This window comes from Cynocephalus volans, chromosome 14 (genome assembly GCF_027409185.1).
Source record: "Cynocephalus volans isolate mCynVol1 chromosome 14, mCynVol1.pri, whole genome shotgun sequence".
NCBI classification, from domain to species: Eukaryota; Metazoa; Chordata; class Mammalia; order Dermoptera; family Cynocephalidae; genus Cynocephalus; species Cynocephalus volans.
The window spans coordinates 87,280,958-87,295,644 of record NC_084473.1 but is presented as its reverse complement, the minus strand read 5'-3'; the positions used below and the strand labels follow the sequence as shown (position 1 = coordinate 87,295,644).

Here is a 14,687-nt window from a genome sequence, read left to right as displayed (position 1 = left end):
CTTCAGATGGACATTAATTAGTCCCCTAACATGCTCTTCTGGGGTATTTTTCCTTCAACAAAGTGAGTGTTTTGTCAGCGACCTCCTCCACTGGGTGGGATCCCGAAAGGATTCAGCACTGTGGGCCTTGTCAGCCCCTCCCCTGCAGGCCCAGACCAGGGTCTGGGGGGGGGGGGTCCTGGCTGTTCCTCTGCCCACTGAGGGATTTGGGGGGTCTAGTAGTCTGAGCTTCAGTTTCTTCATCAATGAAGACCATAGTGCTCCCCTCTAAGGGCCATGGGAGTTTTTAAATAAGCAAATAGACAGAAAGCATCTGGTAGAAATTGGGTTGGTAATTTCTCCTTGCTCCTTAGTGAGCTGTCACAGCTGCACAGTCGGTTAAGTGTGACCGTGATGAAGTGATCTCTCTTGCTGTCCATGGAAGGGAGCTGTCATTTCAGGTGTCTAGGTAACTCATAGGGAAATGCTGCTATAATTCTTATGCCGAGTCCCAGAACAAACAAACAAGCAAAAAGAAGAAAATCTTTTCTAGAAACTGGCTTGGTGGGGGTGGGGAAGGGAGGTCTGAATCACCTCTAACCTCCCAGTGAACCCGGACATCACCATGAGAAGAATCTTCATTGGCAAATCTTTGGACCATGGAGAGACATCTGGAAACCGCCGCCCCACCCCAGCTCTGTCTGAATGAGGGCTGACTTGGGGATACCTGTGGGAGACGGCCCATTTGATTTGGGAGAAATGTGACTACAGTTCAAGATGTGCGTTTGGAGAAAAGATGGTCTTGAGGCATGAAACATAGACTGAACTACTTTTTCTTGCAGTCCAAAGTTATGTAACTTTTTCTCAAAATAAGGCTCCTTTATTTGACATTAGGAATGTGCATTGCCTGAATGGAATCAAGAATTTTAGAACACCATGCTCCCTCTTTTTCCTGAAGTAATTAAAATCCATTGGTGAGAAAATAACGTGGAATATCAGCCATTGTTAATTTAAACGTTGGTACTTACTTCTGAGTGAGTGATGTGGATCATTGTCCTTGGGAACTTTTTTCCCACGTGCTGTGAAGTGACCAGCATCAATAGTCAGCACAAACAGCATTTGCCTGGTGCGTGGCTTTAACTCTAGTTTATAAGAGGCAAGGCCTTCGTGGTATGAAGTGTTTGAGTAAGATGAATTGGTATCCCCAGGATCCCGTGGGAAACCCTAATTCCCTTTGTTTTCTCTGTTCTCTACCCCGGACCAGATGCATGTGATTTGAGTAGAGTGTGCTCTGCCCAGACAGGGATGGTGAGAAGGAGCCTGAGAACGAGCTGCTACAAGAGACAGGAGTGGGGCGCGGCTGTCACTGGCTTTCCACAGGGGAGCCTGTCTCCCTTTCGCTCACATCCTTGCCATCGTAGTTGGTGCTCGTCAGTGGACTGCACGGGTTGTGTCTGCACAGCTGGGAGTAGAGATGTTATGTCATTTTCAGAGTGAGGAAACCAAACTCAGGGTTTGGAAATGGGTCTAGGTCATGTGTAGTGTTGGAGCCAGGGCTTGAACTTGGGTCCTTGGAGCCAGGGCTTGAACTTGGGTCCTTGTTGCCGGGGCCTTGCCTCTGCATGGTAGGTAACATGTGGTTTAGTGTGGGCTTTGCTACCCTTCCTTAGGAGGGAAAATGGTTTTGAAGCTAAAATTTAAATAGAAATAAAATCGACCATTTCAATAAGATAGGGTATGTGCGTCAAATTGAAACAGGTTCAATGTGATGACTCTCAACTATCTGAATTGCCTTGGTACTCCCCCCCGCCCCCAAAAAATACACTACATTTCTGGGCCAGAGCATGCTTCCCATTCCAGTTCCTAAAACATCTTAATACAAGCAATTTATAGAAGACTTAATGAGTAATCTGAGACTTTTTTAAGAAGCCAGCTTAAGCAGAAGGGATCTTCTTTTCTCTTAGGAAGGCGTGGGTGTGAGGTGTGTGAGGTGAGCCAAGCCTGACAGTCTTACTTGTTGAGTGAGTTACTTTTCTGTAGAGTAAGTGTTCTAGAGAAAGGACTAAAAGAAGATTTCTTTTCTTGTTGATTTGTCAGTGTTTTGGTCCCTTGAGAAATTTCTTAACATAAAGTAGTCTAGATATGAATTCTAGATAAATACGATGTTAATGTATATGTGAATTTAAACCTTAGTGTACTTATACTTGAGCCTCAATTCTGCTAAATAAGTCAGAACAACTCACTAACTTAAGAAAAAGGTTTGATACATAGTATGCATGCAAAAATACTGAAAGAAATTCCAAATGATATTTAATGCAGTGTATGAGGCCCAGCAGTTCCTTCTCTTTTTTTTACCTGGATCTTACCAGTGTGCTCATTTGAAACTGAGAACTCGTTTCTCTGTAAAAGCCTAGCATAGACAATCTGCTGTGCTAACGAATTTTGTGTTCTCTCCATTCCTCCTTTCTGATAGTATGGTATGAAGTATTGGAATGGAAAATTCCAACAGATGACCCTGGCCAGTCTTGGTCCTTCTGCTGACATGTTACAGCCCTGGAGCAAGTTCCTCACTCTGGCTGGAGACTAGCATCCTCATCCTCGCCTGAAATATGAGGGTGTTGTGACTATTCAGAAGTGGTCAGAGCACTGTAGGGGCTTGGGGACAGGGAAGTGAGCTTGCATCGAGTTAAAACAACTCCAGTTTAATCTGTATTACATGGTGGGTTCTTAATCACAGGGACAACCAAGCCATTTCGCCTAGTGTGCAAACTTATTAGGCAGCAGAGCTGGGCCAGCAGCCATATCCACCTTGCTGGAGTAAGGGGCGTGGAGAGGAGGAGGAGGAGGAGGAAGAATGTGTGACCCTGAACAGATAAAAGACCTTCAAAACCACCAGATCAGTCTTTCAGTACAGAATTCCATACATCTTAAACTTGGACTTGTACTTGATGGTGACTCTAACTTCCGTTCTTTTCTTTCTATTACAAAAGAAGTCATCTGTATGGAGGCACATGGCAGAGTTGATTATGTACCATTTCTATGGTTTACAGACTAGGCTTTTGGATCCTCTCCCGGGATTGCCCACTGCACACAGGGTCAGTGTGTGCTTTAGCACGGGCTGGGTGGTGAGTGAAAAGATTTGGGCTCGAACTGCCTTTTCGATTGGCCATTCCATTATACCATGCAGATTCTCTGCCAGCTGTAACCTCTCAGTTTTCCTATTTTTAAAGAGGATATAGTTCTTATAACTTTTTTTTTTTTTTTTTTTTAATCACCAGGCTTGTGTTTGCCTGTGTCCCTTAGTGCTGGGACATCTGCTTACAGCATAAATGTGCGTAATGTGCTTACTCAAGACACACAACCTTTTTTGGTTTTCTGGGGAGGAGTCACACGGCCCAGCTGGGATAGACATGTTTTAAGGACAAATATTTAAACCACTAAATATCTAAACGCGATGATCACATATTTGTGATTATGCAAAATAGTGTCTGGAATTGAGGACAGAAGTTTGTTTTTCTTTTTACACAAAATGGGATAAAAAGAGGCAGCTGCCTCTTGTGAATTTGTTTTAAGCGGGAATCTTTCCTGATGTCTCATCCTTGCCATGTGTTACTGGTAACCACATATCCGTGTTAAATTATTCCTTCACTATGTATCTAGCCATTATAAACTTTAACTGTGCAAATAAAATTGATAGGCTTTTTTCTGTATTTTGTTTTAAAAACTGTTTAAGGTGTAGCTTTTTAGGCTTCTGTTTCTGCTCTTGTTTTTGATGCATGTCTTGGTCTTTACTAGCATTGGGATGAAAACACAATAATGTTTGAAACCTTAATGTGAATTTAGGAGAAAAGATGTTTGTCACCTGTTTCCTGCTGCCGGTGTTAAATTTCATAGAGGAAGCCACACTTACTCTGTAGTCAGAAATTTTTATATTTCAGTTTAAAGTCTCATTCCCCCACACCCACCCCACTGATCTGATTTTGGCTAGAAACACCTTGCAGTTACTGAAAGCTTGTAACTTCAGATTTTTAATCACTGTTTCTAAGGAATTGTCTTAAGTGAATTAATGTGTATAGAGTTATGTATATTTACTTTTAAAAGGTTTCTAAAAGGCACTTCTATTTTTATAGTTTGGATGGAGTAAATGGTGAAATAAATGGTCTGGATAAGAAATTGCTTACACTGTCAGTAGAAGGGAAATGGGGTTTATATCATTGTCCTAAAAAGCAAGTTCAGGGTTAGTCTTCATTTAGCTTTACTTAGTTACTTAGTTTTGGGGTTATTTTTGTTTTTCAAAATAAGATGCCACAGTCAGATCTCCTCAGTCCTCTATAAGTAATCTAACCCTAGAGAAGTAGAGATGGATTAGTCCTAGAAACTTAGTGGGATGAGCATCAGTGCAGAGAAATCGAGGCACGGAAGTGTAGTGTCCTATCTCCCGCCCCGGCCAGACTGGGTGCAGAATGCCACCACCTACTGTTCAGAGCAGCAATGTCATGAGCACATGTGGGGTGACCAGGATGGCAGCTGTTGGAGGGGCTTCCCAGGACACATCATGGAGGCACGTGGAAGGAACTGGTTCAGGACCAGGTTTGGGGCACATGGTGGCAACTTCACTGATTAAAAAGAGGGGTGATGATGGAGAGAGATTATCAGTTGTCTTTGTATAGCTTCGGGGGGCAGAAGTAAGACTGGACTCTGGGTTAGAAGGGAACATTTCAGTTTCCTATGAGGAAGAACTTTGGTAGCACTCAGTGCCTGGGGAAGTGTGCACCTGCCTGGGAAGAGGGCACACAGGCCAGGAGGGTGGAATCCTGTCTCAGAGGGCTCTTGCCCAGGTCTCCCACTGGGCATGAGGTGCTGGGCTTCTGCTGTGACTGAGGTAGTTAGGAATGTTCTTGGACTTGGCATCACAACTCGGGGTCGGGTTTGCTCTTAGCATGTCCCCAGCTTCTAGTAAATATGTTAATATGTACATGGGGACAGCTTAGGAGAGATAAGAAATGAGTAAAACAACATAGCATATTTATCTTAATTCCTTTAGGTTTGTACTTTGTTATAAGAAACAGATAATGGTGAAAGGGGAAAAACCTCATGAATGCTGCTTTCCAGACATCTGTCCAACTTCACAGCCTTGGTTTACTGGCAGTTTCCAAATTGTCAGAATGGAAATTGATGAAAGCAGCTTGCTTTGACCTTCTGACTTGCAGCCACATAAAGGCAGTGGGCAGTACACATTGAAAGACTTAAGTATAAAAACACCAGCTTCATCTCATAAACTTTATTATTGGTGGTATTTTATCCTAGCAGCAGCTGGTTTTTAAAGCACTGTCTTGAAATCATGTGACTGCCCAGATTTGACACAAATGTGTACCAGCGAAAAACAGATTGAGGAAACTTTGAGGACCAGTGCTAAATCTTATCATTTTGTATTTTATTTCTGATAGCTTTCATTTTCATCCAATGAATGGCTCACTGGAATTGGCAGAGGATCCATCAAAAAGTAAAGTGATGCAAGTGAAAAGCAGACCCAGGGAGGTGGGTGTGTGGGTGTGTGTGTGCGTGTGTGCGTGTGTGCGTGTGTGTGTGTGTGTGTGTGTGTGTGTGTTTACTGAGACTCATCAGAGTGGAAGATTTCAAACAGGTGGTTATGATGGCATTTACTACAGCAAAACTTCCTGAACTGGCAGCTGCTGTCCTTTGCCTGATGGCCAACTGGGGATGGAGACGGCCCGATCACTCAGGTGGGTTTCATAAGGAAACCTTAGCAGGCTGGCTGGTTGCATCCTTCCTCTTGTAAGCTGTGGTAACTCTGAATTGAGAAAGGTATTTGTGAAGATATTGAAGTAAAGAGACTATTGAGTTGAATAAACATCTTGGAATTTCTATTTCTTCAAATGAATGTTGAACTTCAAAGTGGCCACCTGCAGAGATACTGTCTCCTCTAAATGTTTTTGGAGTATCTTTTGGAATTGGTTTAAAGCTGGTTTTTGAGTCCATAAGGAAGTGGTCCTTTACAGGGTCCTTCCTGGCCTCTGGTGGTTAAATCAGAGTCTCCTCAGGGAATAAAGATGGACATCTCTGAGATATCTGAAGGACAGACCTCGCAGTCCCTGGCACATCGTAAGTGCTGGACGACGTGTGCACTTATTGACCAAGTGTGTCTAAATGTGTTTAAAATAAACACATTTCTTCAGAGTCATACATTCCATGTCTCTTTGGGGACCAAGAAATCCTTTCTCAGTTTGCAGTTGAATATTGATTCAGAGCTTAATCCCTGTTGATTACTTTAAAATCTGATCTTCATTCTACCCAAGTCTTTGTGGGTTGCTGAACAACATCTGAAGACAGCTCATAGGGAGGTTTTTTAACTTGGAGGAATTTTAACTTGGTTTCTGGTGCTGCACTTGAAACTCCAGTAATGAGAAGGTGGGAACTAAAACAGTAGCTGCCCCACGGAAGTGAGGGTTGCGCCAACCCTGTTCCCAGGTTGCGGTTGTAGTCTGGATGCCTCTGTGTGACATTGCCTCCCCGCAGCATGCGAGCTCATGTCATTAGATGTCACTTCACAGCACCGTCATAGAGCAAGGACTGCTGGGTTTAGAAAGAGGCCATGAATGTCACAATGTGACTTCAGTTCCTTTGAACACCTGCCATTTGAAACTGGAGTAGAAGATTTTGGATGTTCAAGAGAAATCAGAAGGTTTAGCGTGACTGATGTTGAGCTCATTATGAATTGACAATCTCGTTTTTTTATTTTCCTGCCTCGGCTGGTGACGCTTCAGAAAGTCCTTTCCGAAAACCCCAGCCTGATTTCACTACCAACCACTTAACCACGGTATTAATTTTTTCAACTGCTGAGCTTTTGAGATTTTTAAATTACCTTATAAGTTGGAAAAGAGTTCTGTTGCTGAACCAGAACAGTTTGTTAATTAAGTAACATGCATCTTTGAGTACCTGAAGATTTTTGGCCTTTAAAAATTCCCTTCCCTCCTCAGCCCCACCTGTGAAGAAAAATGGATTAATTATATGTCATGGTATTTTTCCATAGGCAATAATATTACCAGTAAATTCTGGACTTCAAAAGTTATTTCTATGAGTTTTGATGAAAATTCAGCTGACATATTACACTTCTGACAAAACTGCCTGTGTCTGACACATTCTGTTGTAAAAGTTTTCATTAGTGGCTTTTGTTATGAGTAAGAAAGAAAACATGGAGCTAGGAAGTCCCCTCTGGCGCAGTCTGGTATTTTCAGGATTGAAGCTTTGGAGCAGGAACAGTTTATATTTCACTGGTTTTCGTTTTTTTGTTTTTTTTTTTAAGTTTTGGTGCCAGGTTTATGGAGTGAAGTGCTTTCTTAAATGCTAAAACTACATTTTCTATGGGTAAAAGTTTCCATCAGAAGTTTGCATCAGAAGCATCAGAATTTCCCCTTTGGATAATGTTTTACGTTCACATAAAATTGCCTTCTAGGTTAAAAATGTGTTCTTCCTACTTAGTAATAAGAGCTTTTGTTTGAAATAAAGAGCCGTTTTATTGACCAGGTATCAACATTTATGGTTGTCAGGCACATTGCAGATAGCAAAATAAAATACTTATGCTTGATACTTATCTTTCTTAGAGACTAGAAACGTCAGCGTGCCTTATCTTATTGATAGGTTGACTATGTTAGAATGGGGTTGAGTACCCAAGTAGGATTACAGGGGTGAGGGTGGAGCACCGTGCTTTTTGAGCATTCCGGGTCCCGAACCCCGTGGGTTGCAGGCACATCTTTGGAAGACCATACCCGTGGGTCCCTTTGTCATTGTGGTGGTTCGTGCTCTGGGACAGAATTAAGCAAACTCATTCAAAAGGGAATAAAACTCTTAATGCTGGGGCTGACAGGCTGATGCTCTAAGTTGGTCAGCCAGACGCTGATCATTTGTTCTGGTAGGTTCTCATGTGGTGTGAGACCAAATACAACAATCACTAGCGTTAAACTGGTGGTGAAGTTGAGGAAGAGCTCCCCGTCATTTGAGAATAATCTTTGAAATTTATGTTGAATAATGCGCAGGATTCACAAGTTAAAACTACGCTTTTAAGATTTAGGAATAAGAAGCCTTTTAAAGTATTCAAAACAGAGTTTTTGTCATATAATCTTACTTTATAACCATATACTACTTTGTACATAATGGCTAGGTCTTCTCACAGGATGCACATTGGCCATTAATTTTAGGTTTATAGATTCAAGGAATAAGAACAGTATTTGCTTCTCAAAAAACAAATAGCCATAGGTGCTGTGTTAGAGTAGCTCAGACAGATCAGATTCCTTTGCACAATGTAATTTATAGTGTATACTTCTGTAATAACTTTTTAAAACTACACCTAAGTACAGGTGATAGCTTGCTTACTAATCCATAGTTATTGCCAGTTACAGTGTATGCTGAGCCTGGTCCAGACCATTATCTTTGGTTAATACAAATGTCCTAACTCTTAAATGTTCTCTGAAGACACACATCAGGGCTCCAGGGCATCTCCAAGGTTTCATACCTTTGGGGTAGTATTTCTCAGGGTCTGGTCTATGAATTGTTTGCAGCAGAATCACTTAGGGACTGGTAAGAGTGCAGCCTCATCGTGTCTCACAGCCAGACCTTGTGGGTATGTTTATACTTATGTATTTATTTAAGCTCACTAACAGCTACTGAACTTTTTTTTCCATAGGAGAAACAAGCTATCTCCTTATCTCCTTCTGCAAAAAACAGCAGTGCATTTATCTGTTAAGATGAACAAGTTGAATTTGGCCAAGGAGGGTTCCATATTTCCCTCTTTGCTGCTGGCTAGGTGGATGTGTTCACTAGGTGTAGGTTTTGATAAGCTGACCTCTGACAAGAACTGGCTCCTTTGATGCCAGCCCAAGCATGAGCCCAGTAGAACCTTCTAAACCACAGACAGAAGTAAAGGGTGTCACATAAAATTGAGTAGGCCTCATGTACAGATTGAGGGAAATTAATGGAAGGAGTTATTTGTGTTTTGTGATATAGGAAGTATAAAGTATATTTATAGGTATCCTTGTCCAGAAGAAACTTAGCAGTTAGTTGGAATTAAGCATTTAATCCACAAGAATGTAAGCTCTGTGGGAGCAGGGCTTGGCCTCCTTTGTGACTGTACGCAGAGCACCTCCTAGGACAACATCTGGCACATGGGCATTCATGTTTGTTGAGTAAATTAGTGAGTATCTGGATTTATGAAACAGTGTTTAACTTGGCCAGAAATTTTTACCAGTCTACCAACTTTATAAAACATGCGATCTATATTTCACAGATTTTCTTTTGCTAATTGGCATTGTCTTCATTTCAGACTCCAGCGTTGAAGGCAATTTTCTATTTCAGCCATATATAGGGAGGAACGAGTGGGGCTGTGAAGCCCAGGAGAGGTGGGTGATGGAGGCCTGTAAATGGCCAAGTGGTGTCCTGCTCACTGGACACTCACCTGTATGGTCCTGCGCCACGTAACTGTGTTTTGGTCAGTGATGGACCATGTATACTACGGTGGTCCCGTGAGATTATAATACTGTACCTTTTCTCTGTTTACATATATAGATACTTACCGTTGTGTTATGGTTTCTTACAGTATTCAGTACAGTAACATGCTGTACAGGTTTGTAGCCTAGGAGCAACGGGCTATATCATATAGCCTAGGTGTGTAGTAGGCTATGCCATCTAGGTTTGTGTAAGCACACTCATATGTTTGCACAATGATGAATCACCTAATGACGCATTTCTCAGAACATGTGCCCTGTTGGTAAGCGACATGTGACTGCAGTATATGGGTAGGTGCGTCTCCTGCAGGGCCTTTAGGAAGACTGTATGAAGTCCTTATTTAGTAGGGTCTAGAATGAAAAATGACTTCCTTCCCTTGAAGGGTGAGCTTCAAAGCTTCTATGTCAGGGAAAGAACTTGGAGAGAGGTGTGACAATGGCGCACCTGTGATAGAGTAGGTCCTTAAACAGCTGTGAGCCCAGAAAGAGGAAACAAGGTGTTCTGCCATCATCACCTGGCATCATGTCTACCCTGAAATTTTGTTTTCTGCCAGTTTAGTCATTTAAAATGTAAGTTTAGTAGACTTTTACAGATTACCATTAGAAATATTCTTGTGACAAAGGTGCAGCCAACATAACTTTTTATATGATTGGATGTTTATTCAGGGGCCATGCCTAACTTATCCTAGAAGTTTCCCTCTCAGCAGCCCTCTTGCTCTCCACCAGAGCCTCCTTTAGCAGGTGTTCCCTCAGGCTTACACACAGAGCACAGTTAACTCTGGAGGGGATCTGCGTGTACACCCCCTGCACCCATACGCGGGGCTTGTGTGACACCCTGCCTCTCTCAGGCCCTCAGTCTTTGTGCCATCATTGTTAAATTCACTTGGTGGGGACATAGAAATGGGGCGGGAGTTTTAAACAGAATAGACAAAAACTCTTCTTTTAAGTGCTTTTATAGAGCTATGTATCAATATCAGTTTTACTCACCTTTCACAAAAACACAAAACAGGAAGCTATGTTCATGTTATTGTGAAATCTGATTATCGTAGGTTTTTGCATATTTTGCTGTGGTTAAAGCATAACACGTGTTTAATTGCCAGTAGAGGTGCCCCTTTTCACAGCGAGTTAACCTGAGTTGCATGTGAGCAGCAGTTGAATTCTTGGTCTTATCCCTTTTCCTGTCTACATGTTGCTGAAGTGTTTGCCTCTGAGGGTAATTCTTTTCCTTGTGTGTGAAGAATATTATCTTCCTGATGGATGAGGGGATCTTTTGATGGCTCACATTTTTGTTCTCCTTCATTTTTGGCTATCACATGGCTTTAATGGTTTCATTAGCAAAGGGATGAATGTACGGGGTGTGAGTGTTAGTGACAGCTTAATGAAAGGGCGAGCCTCCCTCTCTTTTCTCCTTTCAAAAAAGCCTTTGCTCTTAGACCCAAAACATTTCCTCTCCCCGTGTGGTGTTTGCAGACTTGAACCCGTCTTTATTGGCTGCATTAATATTGAGACAAAACATGCAATTATGCTTTCATCTGGCACTGCAGTAGCACTTCTGAACACTGGCTGTTTGTAAACCAGCTCATTCAGGTTTCTCAGGTTTTAACTTATTTTACTTTGAATGAGACAACCATTTCATCTCCCATTCCTAGGTGATGTTTGAAATTTTCCTAGGAATTTTTACCTTGTAATAAGATCAACAGGGTTATTTTACTGATTAACTGATTATGTTCTAATATGTTTCAAGTGTATTTCTGTGGCAGTATTTATGTACCATTTTTTGTGAGTGGCTTCCGGAAATGGAAGTGTACATGCATGGGCCGGGATGTTTTTAATTCTGGCAATTCTGAATCTCCAGTTTTGAAAAAGGAAATTAGTCTGTGTATTAGTCCATTTGTGTTGCTTATAACAGAATACATGGAACTGGGTGATTTATAAAGAAAATGGAATTAATTGCTTACAGTTTCTGAGGCTGAGAAGTCCAAAGTCCATCTGGTGGTGGTGACAGTGACCCAAGGGTCTCACGTTGCAAGATGTTGGAAGCAGAGAGAGCAGAAAGAGAGAGAGAGAGAGAGAGACAGATTCTGCTCTTCTCTTAAAGCCCTCAGAACCACACCACTGACCACCATTTTTAATCCATTCACTACTGCACTGTCCTATAATCTAATCACCTCTTCAAGGCTCCACCTTTCAGTTACCATAATGGGATTTCCCACCCTCTTAACAGTCACAGTGGGGGCTAAGTTTCTAATACATAAAACTCAGGGGATGTGATTCAAGCTTCAGGAAGTTTTGGGGGGACATAATTCAATACACTACACTCTATATCCTTTATTCTTTAATCAGGTCATGTAGTAGACCCTGCCAGTGTAATCATTAGTACATGATTGTAATTCCCGAAGTCAAGGAACTTCCAGAAACATGAGTGGGTGAGATGGGCTAGCTTTTAGAAACTTAACTTTGGAACTTTCTCAGTGATCCGTGGACCACAATGTGATTTTTCTTTTTTCTGTTCCTGTGCAGCTTCCATGCGGCAATCTCAGGCTGAACCTGCAGATGTGCGCCCGGAGATATGGATTGCGCAGGAGTTGCGGCGTATTGGAGACGAGTTTAATGCATATTATCCAAGGAGGGTAATGATGTCTTCTTTACCCCTTTCTCCTCACACCCTACCCCTTTCCAACACATTAAAAGAAAAAGGAAAAGTGACTCCACAACACTACTTGCTACTTCTGGGAATGAAAGGTATTGCCCACGTGGGACCCGCCGTTACTTCTCCTTTCCTGTTTTCCATTTGCTTCATGGCTGACTTTAAGTGGTGGCGGTTAAATAAAACACAGTACGAGGAGGCAAATTTTATGAGCACAGACTTTCAAACATCAATCAGTGTTCAAAAAGGGAATATTTATAGGGTTTGGAATGTTCGCGCCTAAATATTAACATAGTTTTCAATCCATATAGGGTGTGGCTGTATTCCCTTTAGGCAGTTTGGGTCAAAGTTAAAGAAATTTTGAAATTATCATCACTCAGAGGGCACAGTACCAATACTAATCTGCAAGCTCTCCTGCAATCTGTGGGTGACCGAAATCAGAACAAGGGCCATTACCCTCTCAGCCACTGTTGCGTCCTTAGACATTTATTTATTGAAATGTATTAGGAGGCCATTAATTGATAGCCTGTAATTTGGGGTGTAAAAACTTTAATTAAGAAGCTGGCTGCTAAATTTAAATTTTGAGGTATGTTCTTGATTTTTAAAAAAATTTGGGCCTATATCCTCTTCCTGTAGAAGTAGTGTATTTTTTTGTTTGTTTTGCCTGGTGGCAATATATGTGACTATGTGGACACCTTTCTCACCCAGGGGACATTTTAAAATGTGTGGGCTCTAACTCTGGGAATTAGGACCATTGTGAGCATGGTGGCAGCTCCCTCTAAGGGGATGCTAGCAAATGTGCATTAGAACATAATTTTGTCTTGTTCACATTTTTTTCAAACACCTCATACGAAGGTATTTCTGTGGATTTATCCAAAAGGAAGACACATTATTTTGTAGAAAGTGTTCAATTACTAATATCATTCATTCTTATTTTGTCACTTCTAGCTGTATTTTTTTCTGAATATTATTGTTTCATATAAGTACTTTTTAAAGATTTGTTTTAGTATCTCTTTTCTGGAGGGTGGTTGTGTTTAGGACACCCTGATGTTGCTGTCCCACTCTAAATGTTAGTCTTGTTTTTAGCTAGCTGTTGCTAAGTAAATGGACATTACCTCTTAATCGCCTTGAATCATTCTTATTTACCTGTCTTATACAATGCCTTTCAAACTTCTTTTAGACAAATAATAGAGACATTTTCCTATTATAAGGGAGTTTTTATTTCTTCAGTATAGAATCTATGAGGGAGTCAGGGACTTTCTGAAAACACACATCAGATCCTCTTCCTACCTTCCTTTGGGGTGTGTGTGTGCATGCGTGTGTGTGCGTGCGCACTTGAAGGGAAGTGTGCTTTGGTAATGATTGTCATTAAAGGAGAAGTGTCACATTGATGAATGGGCTTAGGAATTTCTTATGATACTGTCTTTAACTGGCAAGATACTTGACGCATCCTCCACCTGACATGGACCAGTTCAAAGAACATAAATTCTTTCTCAGCCTACCTCTGAAATGGGAATTTTTTGGAAGGTTGGTTGATTTTGTAATTTGCCAGTAGGTTACTGCTCCCCCCAGTTCCTCAGCTTTGGTTATCTAAAAGGATTTTGAGGTTCCTGTGTGTGGCTGGACTTAGCTCTTTCCTGGTCACTGAGAGGAACTCATGAGAAGCAGGACCATGGTGTATTCAGGACATCGGTCCTCCTGCCGAGGTGGGGTGGAAATGGGACTCTTCACAAGGGTAGGCAAATGCATTCGAGTCCTGATTTGGGGCTGTGTCAGAATCCTGCAGATCTCTCCTGATGGGCCTGGAAGTGATCATGCTGGGCCCATCTTCTTCCCCCATCTGGGATGGGCTCTGTAGGTGCCCTCAGGATGGATCTGACGTGGATGGGGCTGCCCACAAGAGATGAGGCAGTGGGCCCTGGTGCCCCCAAAGTCCATGTACTTCCAGGAGCTCTGGGGGCTGAGATGAGCCAGCACAGCCTTCTAGCCGCAGGAATTGTGTCAGAGCCTGTGGCTGCTGAGCTAGATATGGATCAGGATATTTTGTAGACGTTTCTCTCTAAACCATGAAGTATGAATGAATGGCTGCACCGGCATTCCCTTGGGCCTGTCCACGAGTGGTGAGTGAGGAGAAGTGGGCTAAGGGTGGTGTGGGGATGGGAGCACTTCCATGTCCATGGCCATCCCCTCGTGACAGGTGACGGCTGTCGGCGTGTGTGGGTCAGCACGTGCAGACGAGACACAGGCCATTGGGTTGCCTTCATTGCCTTCCCTCTCCACGGAGGATGAGTTGGCAGCATCTGACAGGCCACAGCCAGCCTCCCTCTCCTCCAGGCCTTTTTCCACAATTCAGTGTTCAAGTGTATCCCTAAGATGGCCATGTCTGCTTTTCAAATGACATGTGACCTGTTGTTCCCCATGCTTTCAGTAAAATAAATTTCAGTTAATCTCATTGCAGTATTTGCAGGATTTTGTAATTATTCACCTTATTTTGCATATCTTAAACTATAATCCAATGTGAAAATGTAGTCACTAATAATTAA

The 14,687-nt window shown here is 42.2% G+C and overlaps 1 protein-coding gene across 2 annotated transcripts in view; it reads left to right on the top strand.

The window, feature by feature from the left end:
* BCL2L11 (BCL2 like 11) overlaps positions 1–14,687 on the top strand; it is a 39,806-nt gene that overhangs the window by 13,577 nt on the left and 11,542 nt on the right. For both annotated transcript variants that reach the window (XM_063078469.1, XM_063078468.1), the window contains one exon: positions 12,018–12,127. In XM_063078469.1, the coding sequence (XP_062934539.1) occupies positions 12,018–12,127 (110 nt within the window). The remainder of the gene's footprint in view (positions 1–12,017; positions 12,128–14,687) is intronic.